At 43.3% G+C, this 18,391-nt stretch overlaps 1 protein-coding gene across 2 annotated transcripts in view; it reads right to left on the bottom strand.

The window, feature by feature from the left end:
- Window positions 1-18,391, bottom strand: part of SMPDL3A (sphingomyelin phosphodiesterase acid like 3A) — a 137,113-nt gene that overhangs the window by 25,183 nt on the left and 93,539 nt on the right. For both annotated transcript variants that reach the window (XM_069235409.1, XM_069235410.1), the window contains exons 6-7: window positions 3,470-3,650; window positions 945-1,069 (exon numbers count right to left, since the gene is read on the bottom strand). In XM_069235409.1, coding sequence (XP_069091510.1) covers window positions 945-1,069; window positions 3,470-3,650 — 306 coding nt within the window. The remainder of the gene's footprint in view (window positions 1-944; window positions 1,070-3,469; window positions 3,651-18,391) is intronic.

Below are 18,391 nucleotides of genomic sequence, written 5' to 3'. Positions count from 1 at the left end.
GCGCTCGGGCCTGAAGCCTACTGCGCGATATTGAGAAGTAATAAAACGGGATAAATGGAAAAAAATACCCAAAAATATATATAATATGAACATGACAGTTATGAGAAACGATAATGAGGAAGTACATAACTGACGAGCAGTGAAGAAAGAGGAACAGGAAGGGACGTCATTCATATTTATATGCTGTGCTGTACTGTGATTGGACTGTGGCATTCTCTACACGATGGACTCATGGGACTTGCAGTCTTTATGTGTTTTTTGACTTTATTACGTTTTCCTTTGAATATGCTGTTCAAATAAAGTGAAGAAAGCAATGCATAATCCTCGCCTCCGGTCCTGACATAGAATTCATTCTGACTTTGACTCAAATGGTGCACAATGTTATTGCTACACTTGGAGAGTCAATGGCTGTGAAGAAGAGCATACTGTATATCAAAGCAAGGTACAAGATAAAACATTCCAAATGTAGAACTTCCATTCTTCATGGTTCAATGAGAATACACATCTTTTATGATCACTTTTCAGTGAGTATCTTCACTTCACTGTTTTGCAACAATTATTTATAAACAATAATTGCAGTCCATCTATATGAGCCTCTTTTGTACTATATCATGCTACACAGAACTTGGGACTACCAGGCTTCAACAATGGGAACGTTTTCCACTGTGGTTTTTTCAAGAGATGCGAGAAATAATGAAACACGAATGATGGTCCTTCATATCACTCTATCCTTGAAAGCCATTTACAGACTTGTTGGCCATTTTATACCCTCCGTCCATTAAAACACCTTGCCTTTATATAAGGACCTGTCAAAATATAAGACACTATAACATACAGCACTGGGCAACATAGGTAGATAATGTAATGACCAACAACACTACCCTGCCCCCCAAATATTAGACAACCATTGCCACTTATCTGGTTTGTTTTCATTTCAAACTCACCAATAAACTGTAGTCATCAGGTTTATATTGATACAGTCTGAAGCCAGGATTATTAGAATCAGTCTCTTTCACTGATCTGATTGGAGTTACAGCAGGTGCTACAAACAAGGAATTTACTGGGTTGCCTGAAAATTAATTGATATGATATTTAGCAAAAAAAGAAGAAAAACTTTACATCAGTTGGATTACAGTCCTCAGCAAGTGTGTTCACTGCTTCATTAGGACTACAGTTTTCATTTAAATATCATGCATGACAGCCTGAAATCGATGTATAAAAACCTGCGTATAATTTCCTTGTTACAGTTAAGCTGTGATATTTCTAGTCACTTAAAATAATGGAATGTCGTAGCTGCTCAAATGTAATAAGTTGCGACAGTTTAGTTGTGAAAAGATAATGCATGTGACAGAGCCGGCATCCAAAGTAAAAGTTAGGTCACTGACCATCACTGCAGCTGGAGTTTAAACAATGAAAACAAGAATTGTATTTTCCTTTTCTGATATGTTTTTTCCCCCCTAAAATGAACAGTGAGAAGCAGAAAGGAGATATTTATGGCAACTTGTTTATTTTTTGCACACTATATGTCATTTCAGGAAAAACAGAATTGTTGCAGGTGTTTCTACACATTCCGAGTTACAGCATTTCTAATGTAACTTAATTAACTAAATCTATAATCTTTTTGCAACACTTATTTTTTTGGTGTATTTAATTTCATATTATCAATTCTGCTTGTATTCTTCATGTCTTCAGTCATACTATCTCTTTCCTATGAAAGGAGAGGACACCAAGGATTTAAGTAATTTGTGGGAATGGAGATGGTGTCACTGGACCCCTCTGTGACTAGCAATATGTTTGTAATATAGGGCAGGGGTACTTTAATCCCATTTATTACCCTTCTGTATATACAATTATGAGATTATAGCTTGGAAACAGTCAAGGCAGGAACATCTCAGCTTTGATTTAACTAATCATTATGAAGCCTCTGTTGCTGAGATTCTGGCAACGCCCACAATTATCCTGTTGAAGCGAGGCATCTTTTTGGAACAGGAGAATGGAGAGCCAAATTCATTTTGGAAGGACCAAGTCCCCCTAAGCAATACTTTGGAATGCCACTGCCTGCCTTCAAAAAAACTTATTGCAGAGTAGCATTTTTTTCAATCAACACAATTTATTTGCAGGATAAACATCTTGATATTTAGCCTCATTGCTCTGAATGTCTGTTAATTTTTGCTATAAATCCACAAAGGGATTCCTGGCAGGCATAAACCCATTTAATTGTGGGGAAATCTCCTCCAAATCTGCAGCCGAAGGGGTAGGATTAGGGGTGTTGCAAGGTGTGGTTAGCCTTGGAAGTTTGTGAACATCCCTAAAATAGTATGCTTGAGAGCATTCACAAACTCCTCACACTCCTCTTTACAGTCTGGAAAAAGTGGGACATGTTTTCAAGCAAAATGCTGGCATACATATGTTTCCTAGGGTGAAATGGATCACTGGCAAATTTGAGGGGGAAAGCTTTCGACATGGAGAACAATTTTTTCCCTGCAAAGGAAAATAAATTAAAATGTATCTATTCGGACAACAGATTCTATATCCCTGGGTGGAGTTCACCCTCACAGAGATAACCGTGTAGAATTAATTGAATCCCAAATGGAAATCACATGGTCTTCTGTGTAATCCACATTGAAACCTCCAATAGGATCAGCTTTCCTTGAGGATTAAAATCAGAATTTGTGAATTCCAGAAAGTAGTAAACTTGATGTCACAGTTTATAAAGACTTATGGTCTGATTACGAGATAATGTGTTATTTATCGCCCCTGATAAATAACAAAACCACAGCTTACATTATTTAAAGGGGTGCAATAAATAACACTTATTTAGAGTTCATGGGGAATAACATACGAAGTTGGGTGTTTAACACACTAAAGTCTGAAAGATAAGGTTAAATAACATAAGTTTTTCTGTTAAATTTGGCAGCTTTGACCTTCCCAGATTTAACAAAGTTTGAAGGTATTTAATGCATCCAATAATTATTAGATGAGTTAAATTACTCAAATACATAATTCTGACCCATGCATAAACTGGAGTTTATGCATGGGTCGGATTATTACGAGGAACTCATAATCAGGCCCCTAGGTTTAAAAATCTGAGTATAAAAGTATACTTCTTCAACGTTACTTTCGATTATGGCCTGTTAAGTGGTGACTCTGAATCTGACTGTTATCTCCTTTGGTGTCAAGGAACCCCTTACACTGTACATAATGACATACCTATAGCATTTTATAACTTGTTTTAACTTCATCTATATTGTACTGAACTATTCTAAATGCATGCTTAATGCAACTTTGTATACAGCTAATATGTTCTTGAGACCTGACCTTTGTAAAGAACTATGCTACATGTTTGGGTTGTTTATGTGGTAAGTAAAAGTGGAAATAAATACAAAAATACACAAACGTACTATTTATCCTTGGAACATGGAAACTGATCTAAGGATGAAAAAGCTTATTGAAAATAAATAGCACATACCTTGCTCATCTAAAAGCACCATAATGCTATCCCTGTGTGTATGTCCATAAAACTGCCCAGCAATAATGTTGCTGTACTTGCGGAATAGTTTTACAAGCCTCTCATTGAAGTGTGTCCTCACAGCTGTGATGTTTTCTGTAAAAGGAAGGTATCCAACTGGGACATGTGCAATGATGTACACCTAAATCACAAAGAAGAAACAAACCAGAAATTAAATCTTGGACTAAAGTGTACATTTGGGTCCCGAATCACAAAAATAGGTGCAACATACAACGCTTTTAAGTTATGCCCATGTCTGTTTATGACTTATGCCTGTTGGAAATTTTCATTAATCTTTCTTTTCAAAGCAGGCAAAACTTCTGACTGTCCTAAGAAACAATGCCAAGTGTAAGGAATTCAATAAAAACCGACAGGCACACACACACACACACACACACACACACACACACAGCGCTGTTTTCACAGCTTTATGTTTGTGGAATTCATGAATAGGTATAAAATACACCAGTTTAGGATTCGGACATGTACACTTTTTTAAATAAACTTAAGAGATGTTTTATACTAACATTTTGGGATATTTGTCTCTAGCATGTCCCTTCTTCTTTCACTCCTTTGCAGCGGAAAAGGACAGGACTGTGCTGTATGGTGTAGGTGCACATCTCTGCCCTTTCCTTTTCATGCAGAGAGCAAAACAAGGTGACTTGCTGCGCCAAAGCCAATAAATATGGGCCTTTGTGTGCAGATAGGAAGGGAAATTCACTTACCGTGCCTGTGAATAATCCTTTCTGTAACATTTCTTTAACAACTTCCCTGACATAACCATAAGGATTCCGTAAGTGAGACGTAATTTACACACACACACACACTAAGCTAGGTACCCATAAATCACTGACTTAAGCAAGTTATTCTTTTTATTTTATCTTTCATGCCCATGGCGTAACTTATGAAACCTGAGGTTAAGGCCTTCACATGTCTACATGTATTAATGAGGCCTATTAATGTTTTTATTAAATCCACAGAAAGAGTCCACATGGGTCTTAAATTAGTAGTCAGTCAACAATCAGTTTGATTGAACAGTCACAGAAATTAGATAATTCATAAAGTCTTAGATTAAGAAAATTACTAAATGTAAGTAAATGGCATTTGAATCTTTATAACAACAGTATAAAAAATACTAACATTTACAAAAAATAAAATTTCACCTCCATTGCCCATCCCGAAATCAACAAATTGTATTAATAACCTAACAAATCAGGCACACAATTTCACTCAATATTTGAAGTCCTTAAACGATGTAAACTATTTTTTAATTGAAACGCTGAGACCAAACATTTTTTCACAACAAACCTGGTTAAGTAACATTTTAGCGATGACAAGGAAAGAATGGCTGACCAGTACTTTCATTGCCCTAGGGAGAGCAAAGCTGGCCTTAAAAACTATGCTTAGATATCCAGAAAAGCTTGCACAAATAAGAAAAAATACGAACAAGGTTGCTACATTAAGGGGCATATTTAAGAGCCCTTAGCGATTTTTTTTACGCTACGGAGGCACTAACGTGGATTTTTCCACGTACCATGCATGCACTGCGCCACTTTGTAAACCCTTGCACCACATTATGCCTACGCCAGGCATAATGTTTGTAATTGGGGTTTTTCCGGCGCTAGGAGGCCCGCAAAAATGGCACAGTGAAATTTAACAGATTTCAGTGTGCAATTTTATTTGTCATTTTTAATGCCTGCTCAGAGCAAGCGTTAACATGACGCTCCCATAGAAAACTACAGGCCTCCTTGCGCTTTACTACACTAGCGTCAACATTTTTGATGCTACTGTAGCAAAGCACCACAATAGCGCCAAAAACATTGACCCTATTGTGCTAACGACCGCCATGGTGCGCCGTATTATAAATACGGCGCAACCATGGTGCCATTAGGTGCCGGTAGGGGCGCACAGAAAAAGTGGCGCATCAGCTCTGATGCACCACTTTTTCTTAAATATGGGCCTAAGTCGCAAGTGTTAAGTGACAAATATAACTCCCTCTAGAGAAGACTAACATTGTGAATATAAATCCCAGTCTAGATGGCAACTAAAGACTTAATAAGGATTAAAAATCAAGCTCGAATAAGACTCAGAAACAGGGCATATTTTAACACTGTTCTTAACATTTGAGCACATCTTGTTTCTCTGAGCTTAACATTGTACTTTCTCGCCCTTCCTCCTCACAGACAGCCACTGAGTCTACGGCAGCAGGTAGCCCAGTGAAGTCAGGTCGATCATAGCAGAGAAGCTTGTTGGCAGTGTCAAGTGGACTCAATGTCACTTCGTATTATAAGCCTGAGAAAATACAAATTCCTACTTCTTTCTTCATTCCTTTCCCTCCTCTTCATCCATAAATGACCGACTGCACCCACGATGAAGGAACATCTACAAATCTCAAAGCTAAATCGTAGGTATTCTACCTTGACATTAAACTGCTCCTAGACCTACAGGTTAAAACACTGAGCAAGAGCTCAAAGCCAATTATGTATCCCGAGGAACATTACTGAGCTGGCTATACATAATGTGATGCGTACACCAGCGTAGAAAGGGTGCATGGGCCCTAAATCAAGCATGGGAGTTTTCCTCATAAACCACATGCATGGTAGTAAAACAACTTACATTACTTTGGTGCAGAAGGCCCCTAACAACACAGGCCCTCTGTGCCACTGTGCTTGTTGCTCCATTATTAGTTACAAAACATGGAACACTTGTGCTCCCGAGACTGAAATGTGTGAACGCACTCCTAAGAGATCTTCTAAACAGCCCCTAACAACTTGAAAAGTTGTTTAGTATACAGGAGCCTGACTGATCTCAGAAACATACTGCTTCGAATATATCACCCTATCCTGATCCTCCTTCAGAAGCTCCCCATGCAGACCAGATGCCTTAAAAACAAAGCTATTCACCTAAAACTCCTTGCAGACAACCCCTTCTCTGAAGGGCACCAGGCGCTATGCAACAAAGAAGTGCTCTCACAAGCGCTCTCAGGCAATGTCCTAAACTTACATTTCTGTTCCCTCTTTCGGAATTTTCTAAAAACTTCAGTCACATTGTGCTTTACCATTTACTGGACAGGTTAAAATTATTCAAAACCGGATTTAATCTATAGACATCTCATGTAAGCCTACTACAAACGAGGCTTTATGGCTACTTCACTGAGAACTGCAAGATTGAACTAGGAAACGATAACACCGTTTGACAACATGCTACTTGTATACAATGCCTGATAGCCCTCAGATAAAAGGATGCTGATAGAAGAGGACGATTTGACCTACAGAATATGGTCAAACTTGCCCCTGAAGAAACGGAGTATCTGGTACCAGACGAGTCCAGAAGAAAAGACCTAATCCGAAGGAAGCCCAGAGGAAAATAAGAGTGCGTGGCCCAAGCATAGCCCAAAAGAACAAGGCCAGACAAAGTTGACAAGCAAGCCCAGACTATGAAGTCACTAAAATGCAATGTCACAAGTGGCTCTTAGCACTCTCAGAAGTGTAACCGGAAATATCACCAAATAAGATCAGCACAAAAAGACAATAACATCATCTACTCATTTCAGCAATGACACCTCACCAACAATATCCAAGGATAAGAGGGGAAATCGCACTGGCAGTATTCAGTAGAGCTTCTGTGTGAAAACAAGATGTCAGACAGATTGTGAACAGATCAGAATGGGGACTGCCTGCCTTCAGGGTCAAAAAAACAGCCTGTTAGACTAGCAATTTATTTGTCAATGATACATTTTAGCTTTTTACAGTTGTTCATTTATTTTTAGATGTGTGGAGCCTAAAATTACACACGGACTCTAAAGCTTACTGATCCTACCAAAGCCTCTTGCACAGTATTCTATATCATATCAGTTGTAATCCGCGCTTCGCACAGGCTCCAAAAAGTAAAGTGAATAAGTAAACACAGATTATACCGAACCAGACAGCACAGTGATGCAATAGTCACATCACGTCACACTTACTCAAAAAAGCGACATTGGTTTCCAGCAGGTTAAAAGGTCAAATGTAAAACTGTACACAATTTAGAAGGCGTTTGGAGGATGTAGTGTTGGGGCCCTAGGCCCTCATGCTACTGAAATAACTCACGCAGACACAGTGGCATGGTCGGTAGAACTGGCCCTGGGCACTTGCCCCCGGCCCTTTTTATTGGCAGGGCCACCTGACCGGTGACGCCTGTGTTGGGTGGGTGTGGGGTGTAGGTGGGAGGCCAGCCCTCAGCAGAGGGGCTGGCAAAACACTAGAACGTGTCCAGCAGGACACTACATTCCTCCAAAACTTTGAGGAACAAAAACAAAGTCCAACCTGCAAAAGAAAACACAGTAACAAAAACACCACCATCAGTCTCTCGGCCTCGAGAAGGCAGGCCGCAGGATTGCAGTGGGCAGGTGCAGCTGGGAGCACATGGATCCTTCTACACGAGTTCATGATTTAACCAGGTACAGCCAGGCACGAACACTGTGCGGAAGAGGTCCAGACTCTGACAGATGGTTGGTTAAGTGTCCACTGATGCACTGTGGTTCAGTCCTGCGGGCACTCGTGGCGAGGCTGGTGGTGTTTACAGTTCAATTTGTTCGAATAGGGCGTATCATTCGAATTGGGTGCATCACGAGCGTTGGTGGAGTCCACTGTGAATCTGCTTGTCAAGACATCCTGGCTTCATTAAGGCCAATCCCTCGAAGACGGATGACATCTATGATGGTGTGAAGGCCTCCTCTGAAGCCTTTGTACATCCTGACACTCTGATGGCAGAGCTACTTCCAGACTACCTCTCGTTTGTGGATTCTTCACTCTGGAACTTCCTCGAGGCCTTTTCGATGGGTTTGCCACGGGATTGGCATGGACTGTGCTGGGCTGCGTGTGGGCCATCTGCAGGCCACTGCAGGCTCTCCAACAGGAGCCATGGCCAAATCATTTGTGCAACCACAAAGGTGGATGTTTCGTTGTCAGGAAGCTTGCCAACCTGGACCAGGTGTAGGTGGGCTCTCAGATTGTCTTAGGGAAAATTGTCTCTCACGTTGCCAGGAGGGTGTCTAGTTGGTGGCATATTAATTCACTTGAAGACAGTCTTGGTGTGCTGTGACCTGTCGGAGTCTCCATTGCACAGCCTTGCTGTCCCCTTGACTTCATCGGTGGGGCAATGTCAAGTCCTCTCTCAAGCTTGGGAGGCCCCTTGTCTGAGTTGCCACGGGACTGCTTGTGGTCTGCGCTGGGGCTGCTTGTGTGCCACATAGGGCAGCTGCACGACCTCCTAGGAGCCACTGCCTCGTCGCTCGGCAATCACCGGGGTAGATGGGTCTAGGTCACGACTTACTCTTGCCACCGAGAGCAGGATACAGGCAGGGTGAGCAGGTGGTCATTGGTTGACTGGTTCTTCAGAGCATCAAAACAACAGTGTAGGACTCCAGTCTGGTTGTTTAACTGCTCCTTTGATGGATACCGTGATGCACATGGCAATGATGGTGCTTACCATTCGGAGACCTGGACGGCAAGTGATGTTGCTGGAGTGAGGGTGATTGGAGTAACTTCGTCATAGCAAGTGCAGTCTTTCTTTTGCTCATGTGCAGATCCTAGCAGTGGTGCCATCTGCTTCAAGCAGCCGATGACAGGTGGCTTGGATGGTCACCTTTCACGCGTGGGGCAAGTAAGCGGTTTGCGCATGGCGTCTTACATTTGGTACTCCCGCCGAGCTGTCTCCAGTGATGTCACCGCACCCCGGTGGCTGTCTTGTCTGTGGGTGCACTCTTCCTTTGTGGAAGGAGTCCTTCATCTCTCCAACCTGTTGATCTTCCGTTCTTATTCTTCTGTGGTCGTCAGGTGTTGCAGTGTGAAAGGTGATGTCATACAGTCTCCTTTCTTCCTTCTTCATAGCGTGGTGCTGCGCCACGCTTTCTTCTCCTTTGTTGTGTGGACCTTTAGAAGGTCCTGTCCAAGGACTAGGCGTTTCTCAGTGTTGCTGGGTGGCATCGTGCCACTTGGGGTGTGCGACTCTCCTCTTGCCTGTTGTGGGTCACTTCCGACTCCGTCTTGAGGCAGTGTGGGGGAGGACACTCCTTGCGGAGTCTCTTGCCCGTTGCAGGGCAGTGACGGAAGGTCACTTTCTTTCCCGCCTCCTCTTCACTGGAGGGCGCAGTGCTTGTGCCTTAAGGCAGTGCCTTCGCTGTACTGGGTCCTGCTTGAACCTGGGTGTGCTTTGCAGGGTTGGTCGCTTCTGATGACCTCCTGTATGATGGGCCAACAGTGGCCATCTTGTGTTGCAGAAAGGCCGGCTGGCACGCCTCTTGTCCCGTGCGTTACGCCATGCTCTCGGGTACTCTCTCCAATTTCGCAGGCATTGCCTTAGTCGTCACATTCTCTGGCGCAGCTCTCTGCGCAAGTGACATAGGGCCTCATTATGACCCTGGCGGGCGGCGGAGGCCGCCCGCCAGGATGCCGCCCTCCAAAATACTGCGCCGCGGTCAAAAGACCGCGGCGGGTATTACAAGTTTTCCACTGGGCTGGCGGGCGGTTGCTGAAAAACCACCCGCCAGCCCAGGGGAAAACGACCTTCCCACGAGGATGCCGGCTCGTAATCGAGCCGGCGGAGTGGGAAGGTGCGACGGGTGCAGTGGCACCCGTCGCGTATTTCAGTGTCTGCAAGGCAGACACTGAAATACTTTGCGGGGCCCTCTTACGGGGGCCCCTGCCGTGCCCATGCCATTGGCATGGGCACGGCAGGGGCCCCCAGGGGCCCCGCGACCCCCCCTACCGCCATCCTGTTCATGGCGGCTTTCCCGCCATGAACAGGATGGCGGTAGGGGGGGTCGGAATCCTCATGGCTGCGGAGCGCGCTCCGCAGCCATGGAGGATTCACACGAGCAGCGGAAAGTCAGCGGGAGACCGCTGACTTTCCGCTTCTGACCGCGGCTGAACCGCCGCGGTTAGAATGCTCGTTGGAGCACCGCCAGCCTGTTGGCGGTGCTCCCGTGGTCGGTGGCCCTGGCGGCCACCGGCCGCCAGGGTCAGAATGACCCTCATAGTCTCTTTTTCTGGGTGTCCTATGGTAATGCCTGGCATGTCCCTTTCTTGTCCTGCAGTGATGTCCATCACTGCTGAGGCATGTGCCATTCTTTCGGCAGTGGCAGTGGACGGCCGCCAGGGGCTGCGCAGGCCATGCGCGCTCTCTTCGTACCTCACGTGGCACTTACGTCCATTCCTCACAGTTGCAGCTTGGCTGGGACAGCTGCAGTCTTCTCCTTCCCTTTGCAGAGTCATCCGCATCGCTTCCTTCTTCCTTGCCGTTTCCGTCTTCTGTGCCGTTTCTGTCCACGGGCGCACTCTTGGTCTGGAGCAGTCACTTTCTGAAGGTGCTGCTGTAAACTTGCCTTCATCCAAGCTTGTTTTCCTTTCAAACAGAAATAGGGTGCAGTACCATCTTCGGCCACTGGATGCCAGTAGTGCACTTCTTTTCTAGGTTGAAGACAGTCTTTCCTGTTACTGGGCCTCGTTGTCTGAAACAGATGCCGGTGAGGAGGGCATGCTCCTGGGAGGACTTCTCATGCTGGTGGGGGCTCTAGGTAAGTGCCATTATATTTATCATTTATCTTCTCCCTTTTCTCTTCTCTTTTTTTTTCCTTTCTGTCCATTTTTCAAAAAATGCACAGCCTCGTTTGAAGAGGCATGCAGAGGGCAAGAATTTCAGTGAGAAGGTGTGGGGGCTCCGGGCACTGTTTTTTTTCTTCTAGGTGCGTGTCAGCACCTCAAAGCTTCACTGCACATGTTTTTATGGGGCCCTGGGCAATTTACTTGTGCTTGGTGCGTGTCTGCACCTTGTATTTCAAACTGCTTTCGGTGCATGTCTGCACCTTGTATTTCAAACTGCTTTCGGTGCATGTCTGCACCTTGTATTTCTCTCGTGTTTTCCTTGGCAATTATCTTCTACTTGGTGCGTGTCTGCACCATGGTCTTTCACTGTTTTCGGTGCGTGTCTGCACCGAAGCATTTCTCATTACTTTCGGTGCATGTCTGCACCACTTTACTTGATCACCACGAGAGTTGGTGGGGGCGGCTCTGGGCATTTTCTTTCTTTTGTGGTGCATACCAGCACCGTCACGGATCTCTCGTTGCGGCCGCAGCAGCCGTCCTTTGTGCTGCGGCCGTTTTGCCGGCATCTTGTTTGGGTGGGGGTGGCCCTGGGCATAACTTATTCGGATCGCGACAGCACCATGAATAAAAATTAAAAGGGGAAAACAGCCCCCGGTTGTTTTCTTTATTATTGGTGCCCGATCGCACCATGCTCTTCACACGCGGCTGCAGCATGCCTTCTCTTGCGCTGCGGGCTGTGTGTGTGGCCTTCCAAGGCCATTCCTGGAATATTTCTTGGGGGGCAGAGGACATATCAGCACCACTGGCGTTTCTCTGCTTCGCGCCCGCAGCAGTCCTTTCTTAGCGCTGCAGGCCGCCATGCTCTGTACTGTTCCTCGTGGTCAGAGGCAAGCAAACTGTACAATGCTCCGTGAAGGGGGGGCGGCCTTGGGCATTACCGCATTTGTTTTTTTTCCGTGGTGCGTAGCAGCACCATTTTCTACCTCGATGTGGAGGGTACCCCTGGCCTCACCTCATTCTCTGTGGAGTGCCGGATGGCGCTCCTGTTTCCCTCATGATTTCAGGGCTCACCACCGCGTTACTGTCCTGTTCCCTCCATGAGGAAAGTAGTCGTCTGGGGCCAAGTGGGGTTCCTCTACCCACCTTCGTCGCCAATGTAGTGTTGGGGCCCTAGGCCCTCATGCTACTGAAATAAATCACGCAGACACAGTGGCATGGTCGGTAGAACTGGCCCTGGGCACGTGCGCCCGGCCCTTTTTATTGGCAGGGTCACCTGACCGGTGACGCCTGTGTTGGGTGGGTGTGGGGTGTAGGTGGGAGGCCAGCCCTCGAAAATGTATCTTGCGCTAGAATGCAAAACCCTTGATCAGGACAAGTCATATTTTTTAAGTCAGTAAAATGCTGGAAAGTACAAAGCGGTCATGAGTTCAGCCAGAACATTTCACTACTTTGTAATACACTGTTCCCCGGGCTAAAACAACTGCGTGGAATTATAGTCCTGGGAGCACAAGACTAACTCTCAGATAACCAACAATTATCAATAACCACTGGATTAACCACTCATTGTTCTGCTCGCAGTAAAGTGCTTCAATGGCTCGCCAGGGTAGTAAGCGCTATATCACGTCGCCTGGACAGACGTTGAAGGAGGCCTTCAGAGCACGAGTCATTGAGTGCACCACGTTCCCCTTTGAGAAAGGTTGTGCGCGCCGAACCAGCTTTACAGGAAACAGATATTATGTAAAAGTATTCCATCCATCAGAAAACGCCAACAAAGTATGGGGGCTGGTTCAGAGGAGACCCACAGCAGGAGTGATGCAAGCTGTAGCTCTAACTTGAACAACATATCGATTGTGGATTTGCTATTAAATTAGCACTTTGAGTCAAATAGTGTAGACGAAGACTGCGATGCACTAGTGTCATCTAGCGATCAGTTTATGTACTACACGATGAACCATGTAGGGTTTTTACGACACAAAATACTCCACAGTTAAGAAAGCATTATCCATAACCGATAAATCTTATTTAAAAAAGGTTATTCACGCCAATTATACAGTTTAAGACTATGCCGATTGTGGAGTGTAAGGCGCATCAACCCATACTTCTTAGACAGGGTTGCAGCTTAAAGCTCGGGTGCCGTGTTATGTCCCAGCTCAGCTGACTCATGCGTTTAGCAGTGACGTCGCAAGCCTTGTACCTCGGCATTAACCACACTGAGACAGAGTAAACATTTTACAGTAAAATGTCTTTGCAAGGTCTACATACTTGGGTTACATTTTTCTACAGAGAAAAACAATTTAACAACGTTATTTGATTTTACAGACTCTGTATTTCCATTATCGTAGTCGGACATTTCAGTTAAATTTAAACTTTGTTTTTATCCATCTTTTGTACCGTAGTTTAGGACACATGCAACGCACATGCCAGGAGTGGCAAGTAAAAAATGGAAGAAAGAAATTGAACATCTATATAGCTCACTGAGCCTCTTCTAATGTAGATAGTTTTTCTGTCGATGATATAGCACAAACAAAAAGTTTAATTGTTTCTGGTATATAATCAGTACCACCTATATGAGCATCTTCACGTTTTATACAGGTCTTAAGTACCACTTGACATTCCCTTTCGAATTATGTAATCTATCATGCATCACTACTGTCAACTTCTCCATAACGTAAATGTCCCATATTTCTACATCCCACAGACAAATCGAGGGTGCAGATCGGCATATTCAACAGTCATTTGCAATACAATAGGTCTCAAATATTTCAAACAAGTTAATTGTCATCTTTTGACAACATAGCCCACGAGCAAAAACACAAGAAAACGAGTGGAAACTGAGAAAATACGACATAAAATAAAATAAAGTTAGCTTTAAAAAAATAAAACTTTGCAATTTTGTTTGTCCAGCTGGGCACATTTTAGCCAGTCATAATGCTTCTGTTTGCGGAACACTGGAAGACAGAACCTCGATCACGTCGGGAGCAGCGGACGGGCACTAATGAAGTTGAAATGAATTAGTGCTTGATCCCTGCTCCAGACAGAGAAACGGAAATGATGCCAGACATGCCTTGACGAATTACGAGGCTGGAAAAAAGAGTGCCAGGCAAACCAACAAATGATGAGCGACAGGCGGGCTCCAAGCCCTTTACTGAATACAACACACACAAGCACAAGCGCATGCACTCGCAGGCTCGACCCTAAACAAGAGATAAAGATGCCTTGGAAAAGCCCAAAAAATCTTTAAGTGCAGTGTTTTTTTTAGCTCCTACCCGGAGTGAAAAAATAAAATAAAAAAAATAAATAAAGATGAAAGAGCTGCCTGAGGGTTGGCCTCGCTCTCCATGCCCTATAGTACCCTCTACTCACTGCAGAAACCTGTTTTAGAGTTTTGTGCACTGTTTGTTGTGCACGTACTATAGTGCTTCTCAGTTTAGTTGAGAGTTTCTGCATTCCTTTCTAAAATGGAAGGCAGAGTAATTTTTGTTTCAATTTATGGGCACTGGTTTGAAGGTTTCCACAGAGAAGACTGGCAGCAGGAAATATTCTAGGGTTATTAAGGAGAAGACACTGGAAACAGCAAAATCATCTCTGGCCTGAAAAACCACCTATCATGACAGCAGTTAGTCCCTGGCATTAAAGGGACCTACTTTGTAGGCTTTTGGAAAACAAGAGAATGCTGCCTCTCACTGTGAAGCCAGACAATGGCTGACTGGGATGACCCACCGCATATGAAAAAAAGTGAACATGATAGATCGGTGGATGGAAGCCCCTTAGAGTAAGTATATTATATATACAATTTTACTAAGATTAAAAGGTCTGGGCTAACACCAAGACCATAAAATGGTTGCAGACTGCTGCTGAGTACGTCTCCATCCTTCTCCTAAATAACAGACTTGGCCAGAAGATCAGGTTGGTGGTCTCCAGTGTTAGAATTGGACCCTTTGTATCTTGATACGGGATGTATTCCCTAAAGGTAAACTACGTTAAACTAAGACTGCCATTACACTCAGACAACAGCAGATCGCAAATGGTTAATAATGTGAAAGCAGCAACGCACTTCCAGCTGTCACCTAATACAACCAATTGTTAGCAGGAAATGTCGTCAATGGCACCATCAACACCTTAATTATCAAGGCTGGAGGTAACTTGCATCCTAAGATCAACTATCCAGCTCCCATTTGCGTGCAATCACTTAGGGCCGGATCACACTCAAGGGAGCCACCTACATTGAGGGTCTTTACAAACAACAGGGTCAAGAGAGAGCTCTCGGACATCAATGTTAAAAGGCTAAAGTCTGAAAAGGACAGCAGGTCTTGCAGAAATCAAAAAAGCTGTTTTTTCTGCCCATTGTGAATGCCAAATAGCCTAAGAATGATAAATTCCCTTTAAAACGCACACATGTGACCTGGAAAGGAATGCCCATTCGTTTTTAACACGGAAAGAACCATTACAGCCAACAACCTCCAAAGGACAAGCCTACTACTTGGACTAGACCATTAAGGGCAGCAATGCTCTGATAATGAATGCAAACCGCGAAAACCCTGCCAGCATCAGGATGGTCACTGTGCTTCTTTTGCTAGGTTAATTCGAGTGGCAAAACGTTGAAACAGAGTATGAAAACGAGGAACAGTGTTAACGGAGTTTTAGAAACGTTACCCATCTCTGTAAATGATGGCAAACTTCCTAGCTAGTGGGTGGAAATAGCCTTATGTAGGAGCAGCACCAGAGAGACTCCATTCCTAGTGGAAACAGAATGGTCCAGTCTCTAGCACTGCACGGTCCTTCTGAGAAATACCTTTCATGCAAGGCTTTCAAAAATAAATCTACTCAAGTCCTCTTTCTGCCCACTTATACTACAAGAAGCGAACCAACTATCCTTCCATCCATAAAACACCAAAGATTTCATGGGCTTAAGATAACTCAAAATAACCGAAACTGCTAGCGATTCAAAATCGTAAGAGATTAGTGCTCAACGACCTACTCTCCAGATATGCCTACCAATCAAGGGGGAGACGAGACTTTTCGACACCCCTAAAATTATACGCAAACCCAGATGCATAAAAACATCAATTCCACGCATCCGTGCGTTTTAACAAGTGCTTTCCTAGTATGAAGCAAATTAAGGAGAACATTCTGCAATCAAAGAAAAGATAATGACCTGAAATGCACGTTTATTTTAGGGCGCAGTTGCAAACCCATTCTAAATTAGACAAAAACACAGATGGAAGTAAACATTTATATTTAAAAGCGTAAACAACAAATTGAATTTCCAAAGAGGCTCGTCTGTCCTTGGAAAAGAAACATATTTAACAACCGTTATAAATAGCATGAGTCAAGCCATAAAACAGATTTTGTGAAATGTTTATTTTCAATATGAAACGTTTAAATGAATTACAAAATTGCATTATTGCGGTTCACAGATGCTATTTGGAGTGCACACACAGTAAAACGTATTTGTAAACCACTCTGCATTTGCTCAACACTTTCGCAATATTAACCAGAAGCAAAATAGTATATATATATATATATATATATATATATATATATATATATATATGTTACTAGGCTTTCAAACGATGTTAGACAAAAGAGATGACGTTATAATAAAAACAAATCCATTCTCACAGATCTTTGGTAAAAGGTAAACCAGACTTACAAGGATAACAAGATAAAAGTTCAAGAACTAGTTAGAAGTTTACGAAATATAAACGATCATAACTGAAATCAATCCTCAATCCAAATCCAATAAAAAGTCTCACTAAAACCGCTTATCCACTTCCCTCAATATACAATCACAGACAACCACAACAAGCATTTGCATTGGAATAGGTTTCACACATTTTGAACAAGTTAATTGTTATCTTTTGACAACAGCGCCCAGCCAGCAAAAACAACAAAAAGAAAGCTCTAATGAAGTAAGCAGAGCAGCTTGAGAAGATTTATGGCCCTATAAAGGAGATAAGCAATTGCCTGTGTGCAAGGATGTGAGTTCTTGCAGGTAGGGGCCCTGGAGATACAATACAAGAGTATATGGCATTTGTTTAGTAAAATAAGCTTATTTTAGGAGCCCTTTATTAAGTAAAATAAGTCTATTTTAGGAGTAGGATAGAGGACAGCACTGGAGAAAAGCCAAAACAAATATCAGCGACATGGGAGGAGGTGGGAGGAATGGAATGCTGCAATAAAACGCAGGCAGCGACCAGCCTAAAACACCCACAGTGAAAGGGGAGCACCAAAGAAATGTCAAAAATAGTCTGTCACAGCAACAGATAAAGAAACCAAAGTGGAACAATACAATAGTAGGTCACTGCTCTGAAACAGAAAAAGGAGGGAGAAAAAGGCAGAACTGATCACTAGTGAGCAAGAATTTTTAAAGGACACGGCAACCAACAAATGAAATTGCTTTAACCCACAGTATGGGTATACTTAAGAATACACTAAGGTGAACGCTAACACTCGACCTAAAAATGAGCTACCATTAGCCTGGATGCCAAAAGTATGTAATTCGACCATTCAGCCATCATTCCTGTGTTGCTGTTCTTCACATTTCATAATTTATCTTACATCTTGTGGCCATCATGGAGTAGGAACATTGTGCCTGATTTATAGACATCTTTTTAAAAATCAAACCTAGTCTGCATCACCTGTGGAGCTCTTCAAAAGTTATACACTTCCCTTTGTACTTCTACTATAGCATGCTTACTCGTACAAGGTGTCCACTAGGTAGTCAATTGACTTCTGCAACTGCACATTTGCACATGTAACGTTTTCGATCCAGCAAAAAAAAATTCCATAAGGAGAAACACCTTTGTTTACAACTCAATTTAATGTGAAAATGTGTAAGTTCCTACTATCGAAGCACCTAAGATAACTAAGCCTTGCTAAACATTTTCATACCAGTGGGCCACTGTTCCCTCCCCAGGTAATTCTTCTCTGATATGCCTGCGAACTTTACATAATGGAAGTTGGGTTTGAAAGAATGGACTGAAACTGGACAATGCTAAAATAGATATCTTGCTGTAAACACATTCCTGATTTCCATGTTTCCATACTCCCTACTCCCGCCTTCTTTGGCAGCTCTCTACATAAAACAAAAAGGTCAAGAACTTGGGCTTTCTCCTCAACTGTGAATTGATATTGGTATATTAAATCATAAAATAGGGCTTCTTTATTGGGCATTATCTCAAACATCCTTCCATTCGCCAGTGATTGTCAGTGGTACGTGCATATTCCTTATTCAATCATTAATAATTTTTTTTAAAGATGGATTCCATTCCTCATTTTCTTGAATCTTTCCAATGTG

Source organism: Pleurodeles waltl, chromosome 5 (genome assembly GCF_031143425.1).
Source record: "Pleurodeles waltl isolate 20211129_DDA chromosome 5, aPleWal1.hap1.20221129, whole genome shotgun sequence".
In the NCBI taxonomy this organism is placed as follows: domain Eukaryota; kingdom Metazoa; phylum Chordata; class Amphibia; order Caudata; family Salamandridae; genus Pleurodeles; species Pleurodeles waltl.
Note: the sequence above shows the minus strand (reverse complement) of the source record. Positions and strands in the feature narration are given on the sequence as shown.